This window comes from Streptopelia decaocto (genome assembly GCF_964273445.1).
Source record: "Streptopelia decaocto genome assembly, chromosome: 3".
Classification (NCBI taxonomy): Eukaryota; Metazoa; Chordata; class Aves; order Columbiformes; family Columbidae; genus Streptopelia; species Streptopelia decaocto.
In genome coordinates this window covers 13,231,536-13,258,562 of record NC_138656.1, presented here as the reverse complement: position 1 = coordinate 13,258,562, position 27,027 = coordinate 13,231,536, and the positions used below count along the sequence as shown (strand labels likewise).

Genomic DNA, 27,027 nt, shown 5'->3' with positions numbered 1-27,027 from the left:
CCGAAGCGCCGCGCGCTCCGTGTCACTTCGACAGCGGCGTGCGGAGCCTTGAGACACTTGCCCCCTGGTCAGCCGGGGGACGGGTGGGGGATACGTCTGTCTCCCGCAGCAGCGACACCCCTCAGGCGCAGGGGCGGCTCTTCCCGCTGTCGCAGGAACTGTGTTTCCCCCCGCCGTGGGGGGGGGCGGTGAAGCGGCCGTTGAGTCTCGCGCCGCGGGTGGCGAGTGGCCGCGCATGCGCCGCCCCGACGGGCAGCGGGGCGCGGACTGCGCCTGCGCAGCCCCACCCCTCTCCGGGCGGGCAGCCGGGGGCGCTAGGACCCGCCCCTGCCCGCGCGCCGCCGCCGCCGGCGGGCGATAAAGGTCTCGCGGCGGAGCTCTGACGTCACAGCGAGTTAATTTTAAACCCGGACAAGATGGCGGAAAGGGACGCGGCGCGGCGCGCGGGTCCGGCCCGCCAACGGCCCGACCCGGCAGGTAACGCGCCCCCCGGGGCGGGCGGCGGCGCTGCCCGCGGGAGGCGCGGGGCTGTGCGGTGGGACCTGGCGACGGGCGGCGTGGGGGGAGGTCCCGGTGTCTCCCCCCTCGTCAAAATGGCGGGGGCGGCCGCCAGCCCCGACGCCTGCCCTCGAGGGGCGGCGGGGGAACCAGCGCGGCGGCCCTTCCGCTCGGGCCGCTCCTCGCTCCCGAGCGGGGTCACCCCGATCTCCCTGCACGGCCAGGGCATCTCGCCGTGCGGACGGCGGCCCATACGGGAGCGGGGGGCGCCGTGAGTGCGGCTCTGGAGCCGGCGGTCGGTGACCTTATTCCCCGCTGCGGCGTGCCCGGGCCGCCCGCCCCTGTGTACATCACGTGAGGAGCGGGGGCTGCAGCCCCGGAATGCGGCTGGTGCCGCCCGGCGGGCTGCCGGGCCGCGGGGCGCTGGCCTGGCCCGGCCCGCTCCCGAGGCCGGAGCGAGGCGGCCCGAAGGGCTTCTGCGTCCTCGGAGCCACGTCTGGCTGCGGAGGGAGCAGCCGCGGGCGGCGCGGGAAGGAGGTGGCTGGTCCACGTTGGCCCGTCCTCCATATGGACCCCAGCGCACTCCACTGTCAGCTCTGGTCTTGGTTGTGATAGATCCTCTGGTGGTGACGGGACATGTCTCTGGCTTGATGTTTAGCCTCCTATGTGCTGGAGTCTGCGCACTATGTGTGGGGGTTTTTTTTATTTTTTCATTTTTTTAAATACGGTTGTTTCTCAATAATAGTTTAAAAGCTGAGAACTTGTAACCCTCTCTCTGCTGTATTCTGTGAGGGGGGAACCTGAGACTTGTGAGTACTGTACTGACTTGAACACTCAGTTGAATCCTCTGAGGTTTTTAGTGTTGCGCTAGAATACTGAACTATTTTAACATCTTTGTTGTATAACTCTTGCTTGATTTGGAAGCAGAATGATTGGACTGGGCACGATTAAACAAAATCTAGCAGGTGTCATGTGCCACTATTGATTTCATTGCTTCATTTGCAAGCTAACTAAAGACTGGGAAATCTAACCACTATAAACTGGTAGGTGCGGAGTGGCTACTCTGCTCATTTTTTTTTTTTATACAGCAGGAAAGGCAAGCTTCTGAGCATGTGGAAATGTTTAATTGTGTTTGGCAGCATTATGATCTTAATAACTTAAGAGTCCAGAGATTGAAATTGAGGAAATGATACTGTTTTACTGTTTGGGTGCTGGTTTCCCCCTCCCCTCCAGTACTGCCAAATTTTCTTTGATGGTTCTTTGTGTTTTCAGCACTATGTAGCTGAATAATCTCAAAGCATTAGGCTATTGCGTAACTTTCTCAGGGTCATAAAAGTGCCAGCACTCTTCTTATAAACGGCCTTTAAGGTAGCTGTGTCATCATTAGTAGTGGAAACATGCCCATGTCGCTGTTAAGTTGCTTGCGTGCTTTAGGATGGAACAACTTAATTGATAGGGCCTGCATGTGCAGCCATGGATGGTCTGTGCCTGCCTGCAGATGAGCTTTCTGTACAATGAAATACAAAAGAGTCATACATTAGAATAATTACAAGAAAAGAGATGTAACGGGACAGTCTGATAACTCCTTCTGTACCATTACTAAGTGTTCCTTAACAGCTGTTATGTTCTAGCTTACCCTACAGTCACTAATGATGTTCCTCCTCAAATAATAGCAATAGCTCTGCAGTGTTTCAACTAGTAATCCTTGAAAGTATGGAGGGGGTTGAGTAAGGCTGTGTTCTTTCCTTTCCATGTTCACCTGCCTGCAACTTAAAGACATTGCTGAAATACTTGTAGCACAGAACCATTTTGTTTAAACTATCGTAAAAACATTTATTTAAATATGGTAGTCTCTCCTCATTTAGGAGGCCAAGCTGCTGTAGTTCATATTGGATGGACAGGCGTGCTTGAACCAGGTCTTGCAGGAGTGCTGATACTTCTCAAGTACCTTTTGCCAACTACAGTCCCTGTGTTTTGGTTATGTATCGGTGATTGTTGTTTGCTTGCTGACTAGACTAATAAAAGTACCACTGACCGGAGCAAGATACTGTGATGGATGAGTGATTGGTTTTCCTTCTTGTCCTAATAAGAATAAGGATGCTGCCTCAAGCTGGCTAGACTGGATAAGAGTGGGTCTGTTGGGAGGAGGTCTGGGGATTTTCCTCCAATGCGATAGAGGAGCACTTATCTCCTTGTGGTGGTATCACATCCTTTGCAACTTTGAGTTTTGCTCAGCTGCAAAAACAGATGTAATAAGCAGATAGGAATGCAGGTAAGTTAAATTCTGTGTTCTTCTTGCTGTGGTAGTGAACTGCAGCATTGTGAGTCTCCAGTGCAAGCTGGATTGCAGGTTTCACTTCAGCGCTATGATAAAACTAGTTTTAACTTTGTGCCTGTTGTTAGTAGACTGTTGTACGTCTTGGCACAGTCTGTGAAAGTCTCTAACTATTCCAAGGACGTTCATAAGGAAAACTGCCAACTCTCACTTAAATCTGACTTTTCTATGTAAGGCAAAGTTTGAAGTTGCTTTTGTTACTGCACTGCAGTCATGAACAGGCCCTTTCCTGGGGATGATTTTTGATATCCTGGCGTGGCAGTCTTCAAATGGGAGGTTTTAAACTTTAAAACCAGACTGCATTGTATTCTTGTTTTTACTGTTGCTGCATACTTTGCCTACAATGTGATCTGCAGGCTGCCAGTTTGAGTGCAGTTTTCTAACTTTTTTCCTAAGTCCTGCATTCACTTCTCAAGCTTACTATACTAATAATTAGTATTTTCAAGTTTTGTCTTTAATCTCAACTATCTAAGGTGAACAAGGCACAAAAATATTTTCTAAGCTTCTGTGTAGGCAGGCCGGCTGCATTTGTCATTTGTGAACAACTGGAAGTTTTCAGAAGTACTTATATATGTATAAGTACTCTTACTGTAGTATGACTGGGTCTCTTTATCGAAACATACTCAGCAACTTGAACTTCTTGAGATGTCCATGAGGAAAGATGAAAGTAGCTTTCTTTGTTTTTGGAAGGTCGTTCTTGACATGAAAGTTATCTCATCCTATATCTCATTTTGAGGCAATAGTGCTGTGTAGGGACTGGATTTACATGAATACATTTGTGGGGCTGGGATTTGTATCTGAAACAAGGGAACAAACAGATAAACAAGTTTGAAATTTATGTGAAAACTTTGTTCAGATTGCAGTTAACTGAAATTGCAGACTTAATCATTCATTTCATATCAGTCATTTTTTTTTTCTATTAGGTTAAGGGTCATAATAAAGTCATTTCTAGCAGCGAATTAATACATAATAGGGACCAATGTTCTGAGAGCATTGGTAGCTAACTTGTCTGATCTTTTAACTTCTGTTCATTTCTGAAATAAATTAATATATTTTGTGTAGCGCTTATTTCCAGGAAAGCAAGATTTTGTGCTTGCTAAGCATACTTTTTGAAACAAAAGCAATGTAAAAATCAGAGGAAGTAAGAAGGCATTTAAATTAGGAAGTTGATCCTCTGCTCTTTTAAGAAACCTGGAATGAAATCTGAGGCATTTGAAGACACATCTTTCCTCCCCCACTGTTAATTCTTATTTGACTGAATTTATCTCCTAAGACTTGAAGGTAGCACTGATTGTATTCTCTAGCTGTACAAATGAGTTACTTGGAGAAAATCTAGGCTATAAATTAGTGCTAGGCAAGTAACTACCTGTTGGTGTTTAACTGGAGTTCTTATTCTGCAACAAAGCAAGTAGCTTACCCTCCCTCTTTGTGTTTGTGAGGGAGTGAACATATGTTATTATAGTGCCATAGCTGGTAAATTCACTTAATGAAATACTTCTGTAGAAGGTTGTTTGTGCACTTAGATATCCTAAAGCTATCTAGTTAGTGTGCCTGGAGTCTGTCACTGACACTTCCAGCTCTTCCATGGGGACGTTATTCCTTGAGGAGTGTGAGAGTAGTAGATCTTTGTGCTCAGTGTGATTTGTGAAGCTAAATAAATATATTCTGCCTTTTCCATTAATTAAATAGAAAAAAATACCTGTAGTAATTTTATGCTGCTTAGTATTTAGCTTCTCTTTAAGACTGGAAAAATGTAAAGCAGGATGTTTGCCATCAAACATGGCATTACTGAGCCATATATCATCCAAGGCAGTCTTACAAAAGTTAACTGAGTTGATGCAGGTAAACTAGGCATTGGAAGTGCCGTTTGATGCCAGCTTGATGAACTCACGAGCAAGACTAATAGGAAATCAAATGTAATGTGAAATAGAAGTCCATTTGGGCCTCTGCAGAAATGATTTATAAAGACCAGCCTCTTTTAATGCTCTTCTGTATCCTGGAGGAATAGATAAGAGAGCTGTCAAAGCTATAAGACTGCACAAAGTGCGTTTTGGGAAAGTACTTGGCTTACAGCTCGATCACTCGACCTCTATTTACGGTTTGTATACGGTATGAGGAATATTTTGAGAGGAGAGAACATGTCTCATCTATTTTATTTTCTTGTTCTAGATGTATTTCCAGCTTTATTTTCAGTGCAGACAATAAGCAAATGACTGATTGCATTTTCAGCACTACATACCAGTGATTTCTGTGTGGCAAGGTGGGGTTTGTGTGCTACTGCAAGTCTTGGCAGGTTTCTCTTAAGAAACTGCAATAGAAGCCAAAACCTGGAAGGCAGAGGAGTTGAAGACTTGAACTAATGAAATGTTGTACATATTACAAACATGGATTGTAGAATGTAATTTCCAGTAAATTGATATTTGAGAGTAGAACTTAATTTGTTCTTATGCAGTTGTTGTTTAAGTGAGATCAGAATCAGACTGCAGTCTGTAGTTAGTGTCAAAGTATGGCATTTTTTCACCATTGTCTCAGAGATAGTCATATTGAATTTCAAGTTCTTATTGGTCTCGGTAAAGTATTTGAAGTGTCTTTTGCGCAACATGTTGTATGATGATGCCAGGACATCAAGACTTTTTTTTGCTTGGATTGAAAATTACAGAAACCTGTTGGAGAATGTGTCAACTGCTTGTACTGACAAGTTAGGACTAATTCTTGTATGTTGTGCGTACTTGGAAAAGTTGTTCTCACCTCTTATCTTCTCAAACAGGGTGGTACTGCTGAGTGGAAGAATAAGCGCAGTTATTTTAACTGACTCTGTAAGCCAAATCCTATGATACTACTGCCTGCAAGCATGCATGGTATGTCTTATTCCTCTCCCCTCCTCAACCCCTTCTGTATTTTCAGCTTCTTAGGTGAATGTAAGAAAGGGTCTTCTGACTTTTGCTTGTGGTTGTTCATTTATCTTGGTCTGTGTGGTATGATCTACTTGGGAAACCTTAAAAAACTGGGAAAAGAAAGGGGCCCTCTGTTAATCCTCTGCCTAATACAGAAATCACCACAGTACTAATTTCAGGGGAGGAACAGTCACTTGAAGCACATGAACTGCTAGGTGTGCAGGCAGAAGCTTGGCTTCCTTTATGTATTGCTTAGACATAAAATAGTGAAAATGACTGCTGTAGAAAATTAGAGTTCTTGATATAATCAAATTACTTTCTTAAGAAGTCATCTTACTTTTAAGAGAAATAATTTCTTAAATACTTCGTAATTCTGAACTAAGGAATATCAAACTGAGCTGTTCTGTAGTCTAAAGTGCTGTTGACTTCTTATATCTGTAGTGCATTAGAACTAAGATTAAGCTGTTGTGAGCTTTAAAGAGCAGCACACTGCTATCTCTGGGTTCCTGGACTTCTCAGTGTTTGTCCTCTGTATGCTCTAAGGAAAGATCTCATGGACCCACAAAATGAAGCAAAAAATATGAGCTACGAAGACTAAACTGTTGTTTGGAGGTGTTAAACATACGGTCTTCGAACAGTTATATTTCCCTCTTCCTTCTCCACTGAAGTGAAAGATGGACATTAAACCATTTGTAGTCTCAACATGTGGTATGGTATAATGTCTTATAGAAAAGCAGTTAGATTGTCTAGATGTATTCAGACCAGTCCAAGAACTTGATGTAAAGAGATGTAGTAACCAACTCCCCTTCTGTGTTTATTCATTTCAGGAGGATGGTGTGGCTTGCTTTACCTCTGGGATTACTCTCTTCTTTTACCCCTCAATGCTGTATACTCACCACTAGGCTTGACTGGCCAGCAGCCCTTAGCATACACATAACAATGCCATTTGCCATTCCAGGAAAATGCTCTTTACAAATGAAAAATGTTCCTGTTGTTAAGGCCATTGTTTTGCTAGTGGTGGCTGAGGTTTCTGTGGTAGCAAGTATCGTGAATGACATTAAAGAAGCTTAGGTAAGTAGGTAAGTCTTGAGCCCTTTGAACTGATACCAAGGTGATTGTTACGTGGAACTTCGCTATTAAACTGTAAGCGTTTTACTGCATCCTTGTGACAACTGTGGTGATTTTGAAATAGAAATTCTTCTAATCTACTGTTTAGTAGAGAGAGTTCTTAGCAGTACAGTATATTCAGTAGTGAATGTTCAAGGGAATGCACCTCTAGCGCAGGAAGGCTTATGCCAAACTCAAGGTCTTCTCATCAGTTACACATCCTAGCCTGTGGTGTTGACAAAACTGAAACTAGTGTTAACCTCCATTTGCAAAGGAAGGAAACCTTGTTGTTAAGTGAAGGTTAACAAATGTGTTTGCTAGCCCAGCCTAAATCTGAACTCTTTTAGAGCTGGACACATCCTTGGCAACACGCAGTCCGATCCAGTTACAGCCCAGTTGTCTACCCATCTTTGCAGTATTATCACATATCACTAAGTCAGTCTCCACATGAACATGCTTCTTAACTGTACTTGAGTCTGGAGAAGTTTGAGCTTCACTAGCTTGTAGTCACAAAGCTGAACTTTTATTTTGGCACCAGGGCCTGGTCAAGCAGCTTGCACCTCCTCCTCAATTGTGCTGGTGCAGCTGTTTTGGAGGCTGTAGAGTGCACAGCACAGCACCTTGTTTGTTCAAGATAAGTTTGTGCTTGGACCTGGGACAGTGGTGCCAACACAGAGGGCAGAAGTCCTGTACTGTTCACCAGTGCAGCTGGACTGACCCTGTGCCCTGCAGATGAAGCTACATGACTGTGCTTTTTGTCTGTCTTGAGTTCTAGTGCTCATTGGGCTCTTACTGAGGTGATGCAGTTCGCAGAAAACTATTTGTATTGGTTTGCTTTTTCTGCTGGTTTTGTTTGTTTAGCTGACTTGACTCTCAGCAGCGTTGGATATGTGGCAAAATGAGCAGGAAAGGCAGTTTGTACTGCATGGTGCTGGAAATGGGAAAGGGTGGGAGAGCCATTGTGCAAGTGGGTGGTTAAGACTCAGCTGTGCTGCTGCAACAGGCTTGAAGAGGCAACAGAGGATGGAGGAGGAAGAAGAGGAAGCAGTTACTGGCACTGTCCTGTTGGCAGAATAAATGTACTTTGAGCTGTTGCCTTAGCAAGGGACTTTCGTGCAGCAGTAGCAGTGATGCCTGGCAGAGACTCAGGAGTTGTGTAAGGTAGGTGTGGGGCTCTGAAGTACATGGACATAGATAGGTGCTGTATCAGTTATTATGGGTTCATTATAGGAAGGTGATATGGTAGCCCAGGTATCTTTATCCATGTACTCAGCAGCAGGGACTATGATGAAAACTACTTTTATTGTAGTTGTGTGAGAAAAAAGTCTTCTCCCAGTGCAGGTAAAGTGACCACATGCAAAATGGGGGTGTGTGGTGTGTGTTTGTTTTGCTTGCATTGTTTTTTGTTTGGTTGGTTTTGTTTGTGTGGTGGGTTTTTTTGTTGTTGTTTTTTGTTTGTTTGGCATTTTTTCCATTCTCCCTAAATGTGACTTGTGTGGGGCTTGTCACTTGTATCAGTTTTGCTAGCTACCTGATACAGAGAAGGCAGTTTCTTAAGGTAAACCCAGTCTCCCCCTGTACTGCTGTTTGTTTTTTTGAAATGAAAGGTAGAACTTCTTGTGAAAACAGAATTATGGAGTTCAATGCTGGACAAGCTGGATGGGAGGCTTTCTTAGCAGTAGGAACATAAAGGGAGGTGGAAAGCAGAGTGTAAACTGGAGGTTGTGCTAAAAGATGGCTATTGCTTAGACACTTGAGATTGTAAGAAGCATGGTGTGATCAAAAAGAAAAGAATTAAAGCTTCTTTGGTTTGCTCTGTTTCCTTAAACTTCTTGCTGTACTGACTGACAGGTTGCATATCCTGGAAATGAGCATGAAAATGGGCCCTTTAACATACCTCCCTGTACAGCAAAAGTGAGTGCTTGCTTTGCTGAGCTCCTCTGTGGCCATGGTACAGATGCAGCTGAGTGACTAAACCTGTTCTGGCTGCTAATCTAAAGATCAAACGTGGGGTAATTGCAGTTGGCATCTCTCACTTATTCTTTCCTCCCTGTCCTTGTCACTCAAAATCTTGGTTTGGGTTACCTGATTGTTTAAATTTATCAGCTGCTGACACGAGGCATACATACAAGGTACATAAAATGTAGTTATGGTCTAAACCAATTACAAAATACTGACTGAATCTTCTTCAGTGAGCAACAACCTTAAATAAAATCACCCTGAAATACAAGCAGAAGTCTGCCAAATTTCAATCTGTGTGGCCTGCAAGGATCTGGTTAGACTGCAGTGTTCACAATGAGATTTCACTTGCCATTTCGAGAGCCCATGGTGAACTAGGGCACTGTCAGATCCTGTGTGTTCTCATTCCTGTTCTCAAGAACCTGGGGGATGGGTAGGAAAAGGCGAGGAAGAGGCATTTTAATGCTTTCATCTGCTTTAGTCTTAGTATTCTAAAGCAGTATTCTTTGAGGGGGCTGGAAAAATACTGGTAAACCTTACTGTGGGTAGAGATCCTGTTAGGTCCTTCAGTGAGTGTGCTAATAATAGCTCTGGGTTTTAGGCAGAGTGAAAGAAGGATGAGAAGCATACTTTGTCACTATCCCTACCCTCCAAGTTTTTCCTTGTAGTTATAGAGAAACATCTTTCTTAAGTTCATGCTGTATTTTCAGAAAATAAATCCTTTTTAATATACGAGTTTTGTTGTTGTGTGGGTTTTTTTTGTTTGTTTGGGTGTTTTTGTTTTTTTTTTTTTTTGCTACTTACTAGCTTGTGTCAGGGTTTGTGCTGCTTCTTAGTCTCTTCTTACTGGTATTCTCTTACTTGTATGCATTTGAAAATAGCTGAATTTGAGAGTTGACTCTTTTTGCTGCAGCTCTTCATTATAATGAAGTCTCCTCCTAGCTTTTCTGTCCCCTTAAATGAAGCATGCAAAATACCAGCTTATCAGTACTCGGCATAGCTATGGAAGAGCTGTCTGTTCCTGCATGCGTCCAGACCATTCAACAGAAAAGCTATATATATATATATATATATATAAAAATTTTTTTTTTTAAGCATTTAGGAGTAAGCAGGCCTATTGTTTGATTAATTGGGATTATAGGATTCATAGGTATCTAGGTCATCAGAATATCTTTTTTCCCCTTCTCTGACAGAATTGTAGCTTTAGGTACTTGTCACTTTTGCTCACAATTTATGTGACAGTTCCAGATCTGTCCCTTAACATCCCATTTTCCTGAAGGAACAGAGAGAGTTAAATGCATCTTTCCCCCCTTCCCTACTCCTGTGTCAGTCTTATTGGATATCCAAACAAGTCTTTGGAACTTAGCTCATCAGTCCTATTTATAGCTGAAATATTGAAAACATTTAATTATTTCTGGCCTTAAAATGAGCTACTTGGCAGTATTTGCTAGTCAGCAATAGGAAAGCAGTGATGCATTAAGGTCTGTGGCAGCCTCATAGCTTTCATGTGGGCCTTGCTGTGAGTTTATTGCATCGGGTAGGACTGCTGTATGAAGAGGAGGACAATTTTGTGACTTAAATCTAATGATTTTTTTTTTTTTTTAGTAGATCTGCCACAATGTTTTACCTTGTCCAAATAAGGTTTGAAGGTTAACCTATTTTTCTGTGCTCTGGAACTCAGTTCACACATGCCCTCAGTTCACTACACCAAAACAAGAAATGTTTAAACAGTTTGTCTGCTTTCTCTCTAATGAAAAGTTCCTAGGTGAAGCTCTGAGAGAATGCCTTACATTTAAATGGAGTACAGCAGTTTCCTTATGGTAACTTATTTTAAGCTTTTGATTCAAGCTGTGAACTCCCTCAGGCTGTGGAGGTAGAACAGAATTTCGAGGCAGATGGTTTGAGGTTAGTGTAGCCCACTTCAGCTTACTTTACTGTTCAGGTGTGTGAGGGAATGTTTCATGCATCTGTATTGAACTGTGAAGGGGAGATTTAAACCACTTTTGTATGGACACAAACTTGTGGTGTCTGTAGAGCACCAGGAAAAATTGTTCAGGGATGCTCAGAGCTGAAGTGGCTTAGGGGTACTAGAAATTTTGATTTAAAGTGGGACTTCTAGCAAAGTGCAGGTTTCTGTACAAACAAGATATTAAGACCACCCACCTGAAGGTGTACAGACTTAGAAGTCTTTGTCACTCCTTGTGAGCAAGTGGTAGGAGCACTCATGAGAGCCAGCAACACTAGTAAAAGTAACTTCTTTAGATTTTGTTCTTCATTGAAATCTTAAGCCACTAAAAAGCAAATTAGATTTAAATTTACTTTAATGTTGTGCTGCATCTATGTGCAGTTGTCTGTGTCCAACCCACTGTCCAGAGAAGCAATTACTAGTTTTCATTTAGTGCTTGTTGATCAGAAATCTAATTGGGTTTAGAGGCAGTATGAGTTTAGCAATTAGTGTGTGCTTTTTTTTTTTGTCGTGAAAGAATGTGAATGATGTGTTTAATGAGCTCAAGGTGTACTTGGGTTGAAACTTAAAGGCAACCTTATTGGTACTTTATTTCGATTAATGTGCTTCAAAGGAGGAACCTGCATTTAAAGCAGGCTGTCTCTTTTTGTTTTCATAGTATGCAAATTGAGCTGACTGTTCTCACTCCCATGCTCTTATGCTGCAGGGCAAATAGGTCATCAGCTGCTAGCTCTGTACTTAAGGGAATTAGCTTTTGTTCATTTTAACTCATACTTTAAGAAACGGGTTAATTAGTTGAGTTTGTTCAGTTGAAATATTGTCTGTACATACACAAGAAGCTACTGTTCTCAAAATCTGGCTTAGCATTTCAACAAGTGGTGCTTGTTCTGGATACTTAGCTGATGAGTGTTAGTAGCAGTCCTGCTGTAGCTGGGTGAAGAGCTTATATGAAACTGGGTGGTTGTATCTTCTCTTGGCTGTATTTGCTTCCATTCAAGTCTGTCTGCTTCTGTGTCTTGTTGTACAGTATTGTTCTTGTATCTCCTAGACTGTTTGACATGGGTTAGGAAGTGGTTCTGCACAGTTGAAACTGTGCATTAGCTGATGTGCTCTCACTGAATGATTCAGGTTGGAAGAAGCCAAAATAGAGTAGGGACTGACTAGTGAACAGACACAATAATGGCCTGAATGGATGGCAGACTTCAGAGGCTCCAGCCAGAGTGGTAGATATGACTGTAGTCTGGAGCGTGTTAGTTCAGTAGTGCAGAAGCTTGAAAGGTCAGATGAACATCCTGACAAAAGAAAAAGATAGCTATGGCTTTCTGGGCCTGCAACACTGCGCTACAAGCTATAGCACCGTGTACTTTGAAGAGAGCTTTTCCCTATGTACTAAAAGCCTGAGGTCTAGTCTTCTGTGCATGTGGGGTTTGCCAACTGTATTGAGACCAGCCCTGTGAGTTGGATGAATCTACCAGCCTGTCTTGAGTACTCTGGCAGGAGGCAGCGTTGCCTGGCTGTTCTGCATGCTGTGCAAGGAACCATCATCCGTGCCTCTGAAACAACCACTCTCGGAGCGTGAATGTATGGGCTGGATGTGCTGGGTCTGTAACCCCATTACTGGGATGGAACTAGACTTCTCAGAGTGTTAAAAGACATGCTATAAAAACAGAACAAGAAAATTAACACATCAAAAAACCTCCAATACAACTAAAATCTGTTGCTTTGATTGCCTTTGTAGAGTACTGAATGTGTTGTCATGGGAGGCTGCCACGAGCTCTGCAAGTCCAGATTACTGTCTGGTTGGCTAGAAACACCTCAGTGTAGGCATGGTCATACTGTGAACACCACCTCTTCCAAAGTTAGTCCTCATCCATTCCTACACTTAATTTGCTGGGACTGGACTATTGCAAGAACCTAGAGCAGTTTGTGGTCCTTTTGAGTGGGCTTTAGGACAAATCCACTTAAATTGTGAGTTTCAAGTAGTACAGTATGACCATGCCAGTGCAGGTGGGGGAAGTAAGAAGTAGGGCTTCATGTTCTGAATTTTGTTAACTTTTGGCCTGACTTGACTTGACAGTGCTATCAGCATGCTTATTTTATGAACTACTTGCAGAACTTACCACAAGGCTTTTGCAGAAAACTGGACTGTGAAGTGGATCTTCTTGTTTTGAGAGACTGCTCTGAAAGTAGTTCTTGGAAGTGTAATGTTATCCTTCTAACCAGGGTGCTGAAGCCTTCCAGAAAGGCTTCCAAAGTGCTCCAGTGCTGCCTGAGACACTAATTAGCTGAAATAACAGGTTAAGCAACCAGAAGGTGGTATAAAGGACCAAAAAGGTTGTGGCATCTGCCCAGGAGCACATGACAGATTAGCATATGCTGATTATGCTGCTGGGATGAGCAGTAGCTCTTGTTCTAAAGTTGACATGCTTAATTTGTGCAATGTCTGCCCTGGTAATTGCTAAGTAGTACAAAATCTCTTGAAGACAAGGGCGTTCTCTGCAACTTGAGCATGAGGTTATCAAACCAGCTCTTCTGGATGGATCAGGTTTCCTTCACAGCTGTCAACACTGAAGTTCTCCACCCTCTAATATGCTTGATTTATGGCAATAGTGGTCTTTTCTGAAGGTCGGTTGGAAGTGTTCGGAAATGTTAGGCTGGCTAGTTCAAAAAAACCCCCAAAACTCCAACAAACCAACCCAAACCAAACAAAAAGCCCAACTTGATGCTTTGGAATTGACTTTCCAATTTCTGCTGCTTAGAATTTAAGCATTCAAGATTACTTCCTGTTCAAACCAAGTCCTACACTAGCTTGATACATTCAAACCTGTTGGGTGGTTTTTTTTAAGATTTAGTGTCACTGGCCTTTGAGGGCAGCACAGATTTGATGCCTGGAAATTGAAGTGTCCTCTCTGATTTGCAATGAAGTGAAATGTCAGAACCAGCTAAAGAGACAGTTACTGGAAAAACTCCAGGGTCACCATGTTACCAGTTTTTCAGGTTTGTGGTAATAACTCAAATGTCTCATTATATCCACAATGTGTTGTGTTGGAGCACTGTTCATAAATCTTTTGCTGAGGATGGTATCTAGGATGCAAAATCTGGCAGGAATGACTTGGCAGGTCCTGTGGGTATTGGCAGGGTCTCTGCCATGGATGAATTAAATTGTGGTGCATTCCAGGATGCCTCATCACACATCCTGCAAGAGAATGCTGCTTCTGAGCTCCTCCTGCAAGAAGCATGGGGGCTGTGTAACATCCTGCGTGCAGTGCATCAAGTAACTGGAGATGGCTGCTGCTTTGTTAAAGTGATGTTTGGAAATGCAAGCATGACTAACAGTCCAGTGTAGTGAAATTCATACAGTGATGTTCAGAGATAAGTGACTGCTAGGAAGGAGCCTCATTCAGGTTTGTGCACATGGGATTCTGATAGAATATGGCAAATGTAAATCTGGAGTTAGAGGCAATTCTGGAAGCACAAAACCACTTCCAGATGCTCGATAGGAAAAGTGAAATCAGGCCAGTGGTAGAGTTAATTTCTGCTATGGGGCGAACTTGAGTGTTGTGGTACTTGAACAAGAGACTTGCATCATGTTCAGCCAGTTTGTTGGGTTTTCTTTTAGGCCTCTAACCCAGTAACTGCTGAATTCTGGAAGTCAGGAAGATAGGGTATTGGTACTATTGTGCTATATGTCTGAAGGGCCCTTTTACCTCAATTTTTCATTAATTAGTAACTTAAATCTTATCTGAGTTATAGTTCTTCCAGCTACTGATTGATCATGAAAGGGTATGGATTCTTAAATTCTGTATAAAATATTTCCTTAATTCTTTTTGAAAGAGTTAAGGAAATCATTAAACCTTGCTTAATAATGTGTCATAGGAAGAGTATGAAGCCAGAAAGTACTTCAATGTTTTTTGTTTTTCTTATCTCAAAACATGCACATACATGCTCGGGATTTTATTATCTTGCAAGCAGTGAAGAGGCACTCTGAAGTCTGTGCTGTATTGAGAATTGAAACAGGTGTAATGAGTTGGAATTAGAGAGGAACTTAGCCATTTACAGATGTATGTATTCTTGGGGTTACATACTAGATCAGTGGTCTTGCTTGTATGTGTTGGTAAACAATACTGTCAGAAAACACTGTGGGGTTTTGTTTTGTGTTTTGGTTTTTTTTTTCTTACAATAGTATAAGAAAGTGGTGATCTAAAAATGGTTTTGGCCTTCTTTGGAGCTTATTTTGTACTAATTTTTGGCAGACAAGAGAGAAAAGAACCGTGATTTTTGATGGAAGTTATACTTAAGAAGCCCCTAAAAGGGGTTTTGGTGCCGAAAACCAGTTTTGTTTTGTGGTTTATTGAAACAGAGAATGCTGAAGATGTGAAATATAGACCATATTCAAAGCTGATTAAAACATGGAACTGCTGTTGATGTCATAGTCTGCACATGTGCATTCCCAAGAACATCACTCTTACTGCTGGGAATGAATGCACAGCTCAAGGCTTCACTTCAAAGAAATGTCTGGTGCCCTAAGCTCTGACTTACTAATGTATTGTAACCTGTCAATTTGCAGGTAAGCATTATGAGGAAGAAGAAGAGGAGGATGCCTTACCTGACTCAGATGCCCTGCTGGACTCAGATGACGAGGTGGATTTGGATAAGCCACGCCCCATACAGATTGTTCTTGCTCATGAAGATGACCATAACTTTGAATTAGATGAAGATGCATTGGAAAAAATCTTGCTTCAGGAACACATCAAAGATCTTAACATAGTAGTTGTGTCTGTAGCAGGAGCTTTCCGCAAAGGAAAATCTTTTCTTCTGGACTTCATGCTTAGATATATGTATAACAGGGTGAGTAATTTGTTTTTTTCCTGCAGGAAAAAAGTACCTTTGTATTTGTTGACTTGAGCACAAATATTGCAGATCAGTTTTTGCTTACTTGTTTTGGGGTGGGGAAGCCAGCTACTGGTTCTACTCTGTGAAGAAGTAGGCTTAAGTGACACTTTTTCAATATAAATTTTTCTGTGGTTACCAAGGGAAGTTGCTTGTTTCCCAGTGTAAGTGGGCATAAGAAGAATTTGAATGAGGGAGCATGGTGGCCTTCTAGTTGAGCTTTGAGAAGGGCTTGTCCATGTGGTGGTTTGGATGAATCTTGCTTTGACTTGATTGCCTGAAATCATATTGTAGCACTAGCTTACCCTTTGTTGCAAAAACAAGAGCCTTGTAGCTGTTAGAGGACTAAATCTGCTTAAATCTGAGGTGTGTGGCAAAAGGGAGAAAGTCTCCTGTTTGCTGCTTGGAGTATGTCTCTGAACATAACACAGGAACTTTTAAAATCCTTTAAAGACGTTGGTTAATGAATGCCTCATCCAAAATTTACTTTATTTTCTTAGTTTGTAGCTATTCACTGGTGTTGTCTTGTGTCTACTGTAGTTTGAACTCTTGGCTGATACGGTGAAGGTGCAATAGGGTCTCCTGTGAATATACACATCTGCCTGTCACAGGTTGTGTTTCTTTGAATCTGCATAGTGAATATTGATAATTCACTGTTTTGTTGCTTTTTGAAGCTCTTAAAAAACAGAATGGATTCTTTTTTCAGTCACTGTTCTTCAGAGCTGGAATTCACAGTAGCAGAAACTAACCACAACTGCCATCTATTTTCTCTCTGTGCTAGCTGGCTTGAGGAATAAAAGTGAAGCCTGCAATTACAGGAAATAGGGAATATTGCAAAGAGGCTGCTGGTAGTTGGCAGGTGAAGGGAGCCTTTCTTTCACTTCCAGTAGTGCCTGCTGTTGAATTCCTCTTGCTGATTTGCTGAGAGCTCTGTAAGAAAGACACTGAGGATGTGGTAGGAGGAATACAGAGTAGCAAGCTGGTGCTCCCAGCTTCTTAAGACTCTAACCTAGGAAGGAATAAATGTTTAATTGACATAACTGTTCCATGGGTGGCCTTTTGTGTGTGTGTATAAACCTTCTGTAGTGTCCTGTTTATATTAAACAAACAAGCCAAAACTAAAAAAATGCAGACAAAAAAACCTGAACTCCCAAGAAGTGTAGCCATCTGAGCTAGATGGCAGCTGGTAGTTCCTTCCAGAAATGGAAAGGGTGGGCTATAAACAAATACTCTTTAACTTTCAGAATGTGAAATAAAACAAAAGTTCATAAAGTAAAATGGATTTAAATGCTGCTTCAGCCTTGTTTATTATCATGCCTTTCTGTTCCCTTTATTGTGCAATCACTACTTTCAGTTTTCTGTAGGTGTCCTTCAAAATACTATTTAAGTTAAACTGAAGATGAAGGCAAACTTGACCAGCTATTGTAACCAACTATCTCTTACAAAAAGTGGAGAGGTCTTGTTCTCCATGTACTGCTGCATGCCTGACATTTGCCTTCTGAAGCTGTAATGATCTGAGCTGATCAAACTCAACGATGCATCAGAAGACACTACACTGTGCGCAGTTGCTTTCCTGCCAGCTCAGTGACATAAACTGGCTTAGGGAAAGAGTTTGGCAAGCATCAAGAGCTGCTGCAAACTGATTGATGGGAGTTGGGGATGAGAGAAGAAAAGTGCACCACCACCCCTTTTGAGCACTTCTGGATTGTATCAAGTCAAGTGGTATCCTCTGTGCTTATGCAAATTTCAGTACAGGAGGGGAGGCCTTGGTGTAGTTTCATAGTACTGTGTAGTCTGATCACTCCATCTTCAGTCAGGCTTAATTACGAGTCTGTATTTTCTGTGAAATAATTATTGGATCCTGCACAAAATACTAAAGTGTCTGCATTCAGTTTGTACACTAATCAAGCAATTTTTGGATATCCTCCCCTGTGGATATTGACACATGATGAAAAACTTGCCAAGATACTTTGGAATCACATTTTCTTAAACCAAGAGCTGGAGGTCGTGTAAAGTTGCTGTTCTAAAAATCTCACTGTGCCAGTTAGGTCACAGGTAGGATTTTGGCGTGGCTGAGACTGGTCACTAACTTCAGGGAGGGGCCATCTCATTTCATGCACTGATACTTAGTATTACAGTGTCTCATTTGAAAAGGAACAGAGTAATCTGCTGCAAAACAGCACTGGTTGTGTACTCAGCAAGCTGCAAGCTGCTGGAGGGATCCTGTGACCTTTGTTGCAGTTTAAGCCTTATTAGTAGTTGGGTGCAATACTACCAGTAAACTTAGATTTTTATTTTTTTTATTTTTTTTATTTTTTACAGGGGAGTGACCTTCTTAGCCTGTATTAATCTGTGGGGTGCGCGGTGTACTAATGGCACTATGCAAATAAAGCTGCATTGGTCCTTTCCTTAGTATGGAATGTATTTAGAGAGGTTATCTTTTAGGTGACTGATACAAAATTGTTCTTACATTAAATCAAGCTAGAAGTTGGACTACAAAGTCTTTTTTTCCCTCCTCCCATCTCTTAAGTATCTTTCAAGCCAACTTGATGGGTGAGAAGTGTTAAAGTACTGAGTTTTTACTATGGAAAGATGGAGGTAACAAACTAGGAGCGCTTCAGACCAATGCAAAGGTCAGTCAGAGACAGGCTTAAGTGCATTATCTACTTGTACCTGTTAAGTCACCACGGTTTCCTGTGACATGAATCACATATAAAATCAAATGTGGTCCTGTCTAGTGTTCATTGAGGGATTTGTCAAAACATTTGTATGCTTTTAGTCTGAATTCCTACAAACAAGGATAATTGCTGAACCAAACTGAGGAAAAGGATTCTTGTATGAATGAAACATTGTTGAATAGGGTAACAGATTATTTTGAAAAAAATGAAAAGCTACAGTGCATTGACATACACCTGTGAAATTTGGTTCAGCATTTCAAAACTGTATCCTGGAGTGTACTAAAGCCCAAAGCAGGCCTGGAGCTTTGGTTTTTAGAGTGGTCAGTGGATGTATAGCATCTTCTAGGATAAAACACTCCAGGGTAAAGCTGTTCAGGTTTTGCCTAATCTCTCTGATAGGGGTGTATGTGCATGCAAAACAAACAAACAAACCTAAAACAACCAAAAAAACCTCACCCCCAAACAAAAAAAACCCTACCAACCTACCTGTAAAGAGCTGTGGTTCTCTTCATCTGGATACCCGAGTTTACTTTCTGAATTTTTATCTGCTCATCTCATGTACTTTTGCCAGGTCTGATCCAAATAGCAGAGCTGAATGGCATGCACTTATCATTCGGGAGAACGCTTGTGCAGAGCTGCTTGTTTTATCTTTCTCTCTTAGTATGGTTTTCTCTGCATGCTGCTAGGCATGAGGAATGTGTGCAGGTTTTGTAGGTTTTTTTTTTTTGTTGTTGTTGTTTGTTGTGTTTTTTTTTTTTTCCCCTATTCACCTTTAGAAATAAACAGTTCTACTTATTTGCAGTAAGTATTTCTATTCTGTACAGCCCCTGGGTGCTCTTGCTGTTTTTTGAGATGTGAAGAGATGTGTCTTGAGCTCTTTTCTGAAAACAGCTAGTGCTGAGTCTGCAAGGTAGAGACCATAGTCTAGTGAATTGAGAAGTCTCCCCTTTGACCTTCTCAAAGAGCACTTTCCTGGCTGCTGATCTTCTCTGGGCAGTAAGAGGCAAATTCATTAAATATCTCTTTCTGTTCTGCCAGCATGGTGTGTTCTAATCTGTGAAAGATTTTTCTTGAAGCCCCATCATCAGTTAAACTATTGTCTATCACTTCTCTTATAGGATTTCAGTGTACATAAACCTATGACAGTGAAACTTCTTCAGGGCACCTGTTCATGCACATTACTTGCCCAGTATATAAAGTACATTTCCAGGTCAAATGTGCTCATATTATGGCTGGATTCTTCTTCATGAGCTCCTGCTCTGTGTGTTGGCTGTCACTGAGGACCGAAGACCTCGTTACAGTACTGTCATCCAGAAATGTTAGCTGCAAACTGTCCTTGACTCTCTGATAACCTTTTCTGAAGTGGGTGATCTGCCAATGAAATTTTAATATGAATGGGTTGATTGACATGTATAATTAAGTCAAGATCAGTTTTTTGTTCCTTGTAGAGGTTTAGCTGTTCCCATAGTTAAAATACATGCTACTTACAACTTTGCTTGAGTTGTATTTCTCAGCTGTGAGAGAAGAGCATGAGTGTGAAGGGGAATTGATGGACAAAACTCATTAGCTCTGAGTGGGTGCAACTGTACACATATATTCTTCAGGGGCTGAGGAGTTGTGCAAATGCTGAAATACAGTAGACTTCCACAACACTTTGTGGATGATCCTTGAAACACAGCAGAGCAGTGTTGTGTTTTAATATTTTGTGTAGTGTTATCAATTGGTTCTGAGGAAAAGGAGAAAATAATGTGGAAGTCTGCTAAAACATAGTATGTTAAAAATATAAAAGTCTCTAGCTTATTTTTAAATAAGCTTCTCTTCTTGTTTTTTAGACTTCTCCTTGCTGGATAGGTGGAAACACTGAGCCACTGACTGGGTTTACATGGAGAGGTGGATGTGAGCGGGAAACCACTGGCATTCAGATTTGGAGTGAAGTGTTTGTAATTGATAAACCGAATGGGACAAAGGTAAGTGCTTGACTTAAATAGGTACCTGTAAGGATTTTTGCCTCTGTTCTAATACCATGGGTTTCATGGAGGCAGTTCAAACATCAATAGCTTTCCTTTGCATTCAGTATCCACGTAATATTTTTTGAAACCTTTTAGCAGTGGAAGTACGAGTTCTCCTGCTTGGCTGTAAGATTCAGTCTCTGGCAATAGTCCCATTTTGAGAGTACTTTGTTTTGGCAAAGTCTAATCTGTCCAGGCTGATGGTTGGGTTATACTGTGGATGCTGTAAAATTGTAATGTCTATAAGTAACATATATAGATAACAAACTGTAACAAACTGTTTTTTGAGAGGTAAGAATGTGTTCTAGGTTGTAGCTGTGTTCTAGTGAAATGTAACACACAGCTGTAAGTACCGGGAACAACTTCAGTGTCTAAAAGCTGGTCTTTCCATATGGTTAACTGCTAGTCCATAAAAAAAAGGACTAACAGTCCTAACAGTGGGATAAAAGGCACTAACTAATCAAAACTGGTGCACTTTTTTCAGCTGTAAGTCAGTTCACCTGCAACCAAACTTTAGAGTTATATCTTCATGCTGAAAAGTGTTGATGTTGTTAATAAGTGTTTATTCCGTAGTACTAGTGGTGTATCTTGAACTATTAATGTTCTCCTGAACCATGACTTAAATAATTAACTTTCATACCCTTTGTATTTGCAAAGGAAACATCTGATGGCCAATTAATATGGGACACTTATCTTAAACAGATAGTGGCTTAGGAGTGTGCAGGAAGTTTTATCAAATTTCATAGCTAACATTTCATATTTCTCTGGCTGAAAAACAGTTGAATTGCAAGGATCTGTTGGTGCTCTGGGGAAAAAAAATCACTCACTTTTTCTTGCTTATCAGTCATCTCTAACTGAAAGAGAAGGGAATTGTAGTTGATACCAAAGACAGGAATTGGACAGATGAACTTCTGTCATTAAGATGAGTTCATTCCTTATTATTCTAGCAGACAGTCAGGATCAGTTATCTTGCTTTATTCTGAAAATGATCAATTTAAGATAGATTTTTTTTTAATTATTATTTATTTATTTATTTATTTTTAGTAACCATCTTACTCTTAGTTCTAATGAACAATGCTGGATTATCAGCTGAGATCAAAGTTCTTCAAGGAGTGAAAATTGTCTGTTACTCTGCACTGTACCTGCTTTGGTCTGGGGAGGCTATTTCTGTGGGAGAAAGTAACTAGTGTAGCAAGTACAAGGTTTTAAGCCTCATGATGTGGCTCTGTAGTTGTTGCTTACTAAGCTGTAGGTGTGTATAGGCATGTGCACAGGGAGCTGGTTGAGGTTTAAGTAGGTACAGGGACAGAGACTTCCTCAGCTTGAAACAATTTATCCCAATGGCCTGGACTTTGAAAGTGTAACAATTTGGTTAACTATTGCTACTCTATAAAACTCTCCAGGTTGCTGTACTACTCATGGATACCCAAGGTGCCTTTGATAGCCAATCCACTATCAAAGACTGTGCGACGGTTTTTGCTCTGAGCACCATGACGAGTTCTGTCCAGGTGAGAATACCTGTGTTGACAAATAATGGCAGCTATAGGAATACTCTAGCCTGAACATGCAAAGAATCTTTCTCTAGCCATGCTTTGAAAGTTGACCTGCGTATCTTCCTCCAACTATGATGCAATCTTTTGTACTTAAGGCCTTATTTTCAGTATAGTATACTACATAAGTTTCTCTGTGGAATCAAGATTATCAAAGACCAAGCTGAGTTAAATTGCTGACTAAACTGGGAAATCTAAAAAAAAAAAAGAGTCAAAGTAGCAACCTCTTCTATACAGATGTGTTACACAATCTTTAAGACTTTAGATGCAGCTTGGGGTGAAATTACACTGATCAGCTAAACTTACAGTTGCTGATACTGTTGAAATTCTGACAATTCTCTTGCACTATACTCAAAACTACTTTTAAGCTTGTGCCTTAAATGTGCCAAAAGTGAGCAGGTTTTTGAGGGATGACAAATTACCTTCTTCAGACATGCTGCAACATGAAAGTAACAGGAGTATGTAGAACACTACTTTTGCCTTGTGGGCTTGTTTTTGGTGTGTATGGTGGGTTTTTTGTTGCTGTTTTTTCGGGGTTTTTTTCCCCTGTCGTTAGGATGAGGTGTGCCTTATTGATGTATCTTTTGAGTATACTGCTGTCCAGTATTTGTGCTATTGAAACAGTCACAAGCTCCCTGGATAAAAACAGATTTCTCTGAGAAGAGTTTTAAAGGCAAAAAAATCTGGCAAACTAACTACCCAGTCATTTATGTTGGAGAAATATAAAATATAAAAATACTCAAGTTATCTAAGAGATTACATGGAGATAATGGTTTCACGTTACACTGTAATTCTTTTACTGTACCTTGCAGGTATACAACTTGTCCCAGAATATTCAGGAAGATGACCTTCAACATTTGCAGGTAGGAATATGCTGAATTTATATTAAGCTGCTTCTGAACTGATAGTCTTGATATTGTTCTTGAGAGCAGTATTAATGTAACTGTGATTCGGGAGCTGCCTGCTACTTCATATGAAACACTGAAGCTGACCTGATGCTAAAACTAGTACTACCTGTAATGACAACATTATTTGCATCAACTTTGTGATGCTTCTGCTGTGCCAACGGAGGGGTAAAGCAATACAGGCTTCTAATCTGGCTAAATCTTATCTTTCTAAAGTCTATTCTCTATATGGTAAGTTCTGAAATTCAAAAAAGGATGAGGCAGGAAAATGGTTTATGGAAGTACTTTCTGAGAGTATTCCAGTGTTTCTCCTTTTTCCCTAAAATAGGAAAATGGCTGATCTTTTGTAACCAGCTTCTAAGGAAATGTGGGAGCTTGAGTTAGAGCAGAAAAAGTATCTTCCACATAGAAGCCTTTTCCAGTTTTTCAACTGAGAAACTTCTGCAGAGTTTTATTTCTTAGAAACAAAAGCAGGAAAGGGTTGTCCTCTCTTTTCATCCTCTAATGGAGCATTGTGGTCAAAAGCCAGTGGGTTCTGGCTTCATGTGAACGGTGCAAGAACCTTAGCTCCTTAACTTAAAACCTATAGCTTGGAAGGCTAGCTTGTGTATTAACAAATGCTTGCCTGTGCTCAGGCCGTGACCTTGTCACAGCTTAAAACTGTTTTACATGTCTTCTGATTGAAAGGCCTTCTGTCTTGGTGAGTGCTGCAAAAGACTGGCTGCCAATACTGGAAGTAGAAGAGCACTAACTAAACATAGTCTTGTGATGCTGTTCTCAGTTAACAGCGTTGTATCACTGGGCCAACAGCAGCTCCACCCCCCAAAATCCAATTAAGCACCACAAACAGAAAAAACCTGGGCTCATTTTTGAAAGCCAGAGTTCCTTCATGACTTCAGTCCTTTGACAGCCTCAGTGCAGTCTGAATAGAGCAATCCCTTTCTGTTACGCTGGAAGGTGAGATTTAAGGGAAGAGAAAGGTGATAAGTATAAGCATTGGGAGGGGCCACCCATGCATTTAAAGTTGGGGCAAGGAAGGGAAGGGCTGAGGGAAAAGGAAATTCTGAATTTGTGTTATAACAGGGATATCTGTTATTCTGGATACTAGTAGCCTCTCTGGCTGCCTTTTCTGTGTAGGAGGCAAGTGAATGGGATAGGGAGTTAGGATCAAAGGTTGCATGGCCACTTGTGCTTGCATGGCCACTTCAGAGCTTCTTTTGCTTAGGGTGACAAGGGCGTGGAAGTTCATTTGTGTTACATTAGTCTTGTAAGTTCTCAGATGCTCTTGTGATCAACATAGAGGGAGCTGTCCTTTTAGCCATAAAATTTAGCTGAGATGTTCCAAGAGTTAATTTTGATGCAAAAGAACAGTTGCCTGGTATTAGAGGATACTGATGTGCTTCCTCCTTGACCTCCAAGATCTGTAAGGGGGCTAGCATGGGTCAACACCTGACAGCACTGATTTCTGCAGCCAGCACAGTCCATAATTCATGTTCTTGTGGGCTGTCTGGTGCACTCAGTCCAGTGAAGAATGCTTCTGCTGGTATTAAAGGTAGTGAAAGCAACGAGAAGACAGCTGACACTTGCCTTTATACAGGATGGAAAGAACAATTATCAGTTAAGGTCAGGGGCTGAAGTAGGAAGCTGCTGAAGTTGGCTTGTATTTAAATGCCTGATACATTTGCTCTAACCAACTTCCTTGAGATTTCCAGGAATAATTCTTTTGTTGGAAGTAAGGGACAAATGTTAAAAAGGCTTACCTCCTTAGCCTAGGAAACAAGTGTTAGAAACTGGTTTGCTGAGAGACACAGCCATCTTTCCTCTGAGAAGACCCCACAGGCCACCCACTTGGAGCTGTTACATGTGAACAGTTATGGCACTGTGAAACCAGTGGAAATCGTGTCTCCTTCCTGAATTTTACTGAGGATCGGTGTACTCGTTCTTGAGGTGTATTGGTCATTCTCATACCATAATAGGATTTAAGAACAAATGCTTTATTTTCTACAGTAGAAAACCATGTTTTATGTGTGACACCCTTAATCTTCTTTCTATCAGTTGTTTACAGAATATGGAAGACTAGCTATGGAAGAAATCTACCAAAAGCCCTTTCAGGTAACTGTTTGTGTTAAATGGATCTTAAACAATTGAATGTGTAGAAAATGAGCTCAAGATAATCTATCAAGAGAAATTAGTTGGGCTGAAGCTAGCCTGTTCTTTACAAGACTGATTTTCCTTTCCTGTCACCACATTTCTTGACAAAAACACAATGGAAAAATGCTGAAGAGGATTGCATTTTGGGCAAGTGCAACTTTTTGCCTGAGTGACAAGGTATAAAATGAATGGAAGTGTCAAGTGATGTGCAGACATTAAGGGGAAGTTTTGCACTGCCTTCTTATGCATTACTCTTTGAGATATGGCTGGTCTTTGGTGATTCATGGTTCTGAGTAAAGGTCATGTGGCCTCTAAGAAATAGCACTGAGGAGGGGGATGTTGTGTTTCATTTACTTGAAGCATGACTGGCTTTATCATTAAGTCTCAAAATTACCAGCTTTTCCTGACTGTTTGCTGGGCCAGAGAAGGGTTTGAAGCTTCTTCCGTGTAGTGGAGACAAAGAATGAGATCTTTTCAATCTTGAAGGATCCTCCTTAACCTATAGAGTACTAGTTGACTGCTGTTAGTGGTGAGTTTTAAGACTCCTGTGTGTCTAGAATATTCAACCTGTGTGAGTCCCTGATGTTCTTGCAATTGGTGCAGGCATGATGCATTCTTTGTAAAGCACCTCGTCTGATATAAGAGTAATGTCAAGGTTTGTTTTCTGTCTTCAGCTGATGGGAGAAAGGACAGTGTAATCCCTGTGGGATAGCAAAAGGCAAACCCATGGAACAGGGAAGCTATCTTTTTGAGACTCTTGGGTACTTCCTTTCAGATAAGGAGTGAGTTGTATTTGTGTTGTTTGTGTGGGTTTGGTTGTTTGGGTTTTTTTGTCGGTTTTTTGCCTTTTTTTTCTTTAACAAGCAAACACTTGCACCACAAAACTACAAGGCTACTTCATTTAGAGCAGCCAAGCTTAGACATTTCTTTTACTTAAAATAATCATGTGTGATAGTGTTTTTTGACCTTGTAATGATGCAAACCATTCACTTCTGTTCTTCCTGTTACAGACACTAATGTTCTTAATTAGAGATTGGAGTTATCCTTACGAACATGCTTATGGCTTGGAAGGAGGAAAAAAGTTCCTAGAGAAAAGATTGCAGGTAAGTTATCTCCAATAGTCCTAGTGTGGTCTTTTAGCTCAATTGACAACTTGCCATTAATATAAAGATGCAAAATAAGCAGGCTCTTTGTGCTAATAAGATACGTTAGTGATGTTCCCAGTCGTGTGGAGTTCTGGGGTTTAGAACTTGATATTTTTAGGTTCAGGATGAAAGCTTAAATGCATTTTTGTGCTCTTACTACTTTTAAGCTGATATTTAATCTTGATTGCAGTAGTGCAAGACTAATAGCAGTTCTTACTGCCCTTATTTTTTCTTCAGGTAAAGCAAAATCAACATGAAGAGCTACAGAATGTACGGAAGCATATTCACTCCTGTTTCAGTAATCTTGGCTGTTTCCTGTTGCCCCACCCTGGTCTTAAAGTTGCAACAAATCCAAATTTTGATGGGAGGTTAAATGGTAGGAAGCTTTCCATTGTGTGTTTCTTGATTCAAATCACTGAGTTAGTTTTCTTTCGTAACGGAAGTTAAACACTGAAATGGTTGGCTATTAAAATCCTTGATTGGAAGAATGTAGGGCTAAAAGGTAAAACTGTGGAATCCGTGGAACTGTGCATTGTGTATTCTTTTCAGTAGTTTAAAGGTAGAAGAGTTAAGCAGGCAGACAGAATGCATATATAGTTATGTGTCTAGCTTTTGATTGTAATCTGATAACTTGAGACATACCTGAAAGGTCTTTAATTAATTATTCTGAAGATAAATAAGGATTCCAGAAGGAAGAATTCACAAAACTCTGAAGACTTTCCTTTCTTAAAATTGAAAGGCTTTTCTCTAAGAATTGCTAAACAAAGATCAGAACTGGAATGACTTTAAAATAGAAGCTGCAGACTTCTGCTACTGCAGAATGAGAGGCAGTCAGGATTCCTCCAGTTGCTGCTTGTCATGCATCAGAGGGAGTGATCAGAATGGCAAAGGCTAAAAAAGTGGGTTTGTGATAGTGCGATGCCAACCGAATCTGTGCCTA

General features: G+C 41.3%; 1 protein-coding gene across 3 annotated transcripts in view; it reads left to right on the top strand.

The window, feature by feature from the left end:
* The first annotated feature begins 324 nt into the window (after positions 1–324).
* Positions 325–27,027, top strand: part of ATL2 (atlastin GTPase 2) — a 37,765-nt gene continuing 11,062 nt past the window's right edge. For 2 of the 3 annotated variants that reach the window (XM_082049225.1, XM_082049226.1), the window contains exons 1-8: positions 325–477; positions 15,327–15,607; positions 20,160–20,294; positions 21,740–21,844; positions 22,699–22,749; positions 24,847–24,903; positions 25,953–26,045; positions 26,325–26,463. In XM_082049225.1, coding sequence (XP_081905351.1) covers positions 417–477; positions 15,327–15,607; positions 20,160–20,294; positions 21,740–21,844; positions 22,699–22,749; positions 24,847–24,903; positions 25,953–26,045; positions 26,325–26,463 — 922 coding nt within the window. In that variant the 5' untranslated portion in view covers positions 325–416. Of the gene's footprint in view, positions 478–5,600; positions 5,692–15,326; positions 15,608–20,159; positions 20,295–21,739; positions 21,845–22,698; positions 22,750–24,846; positions 24,904–25,952; positions 26,046–26,324; positions 26,464–27,027 lie in introns of all 3 variants that reach the window. The other variant, XM_082049227.1, reaches the window with a different exon arrangement.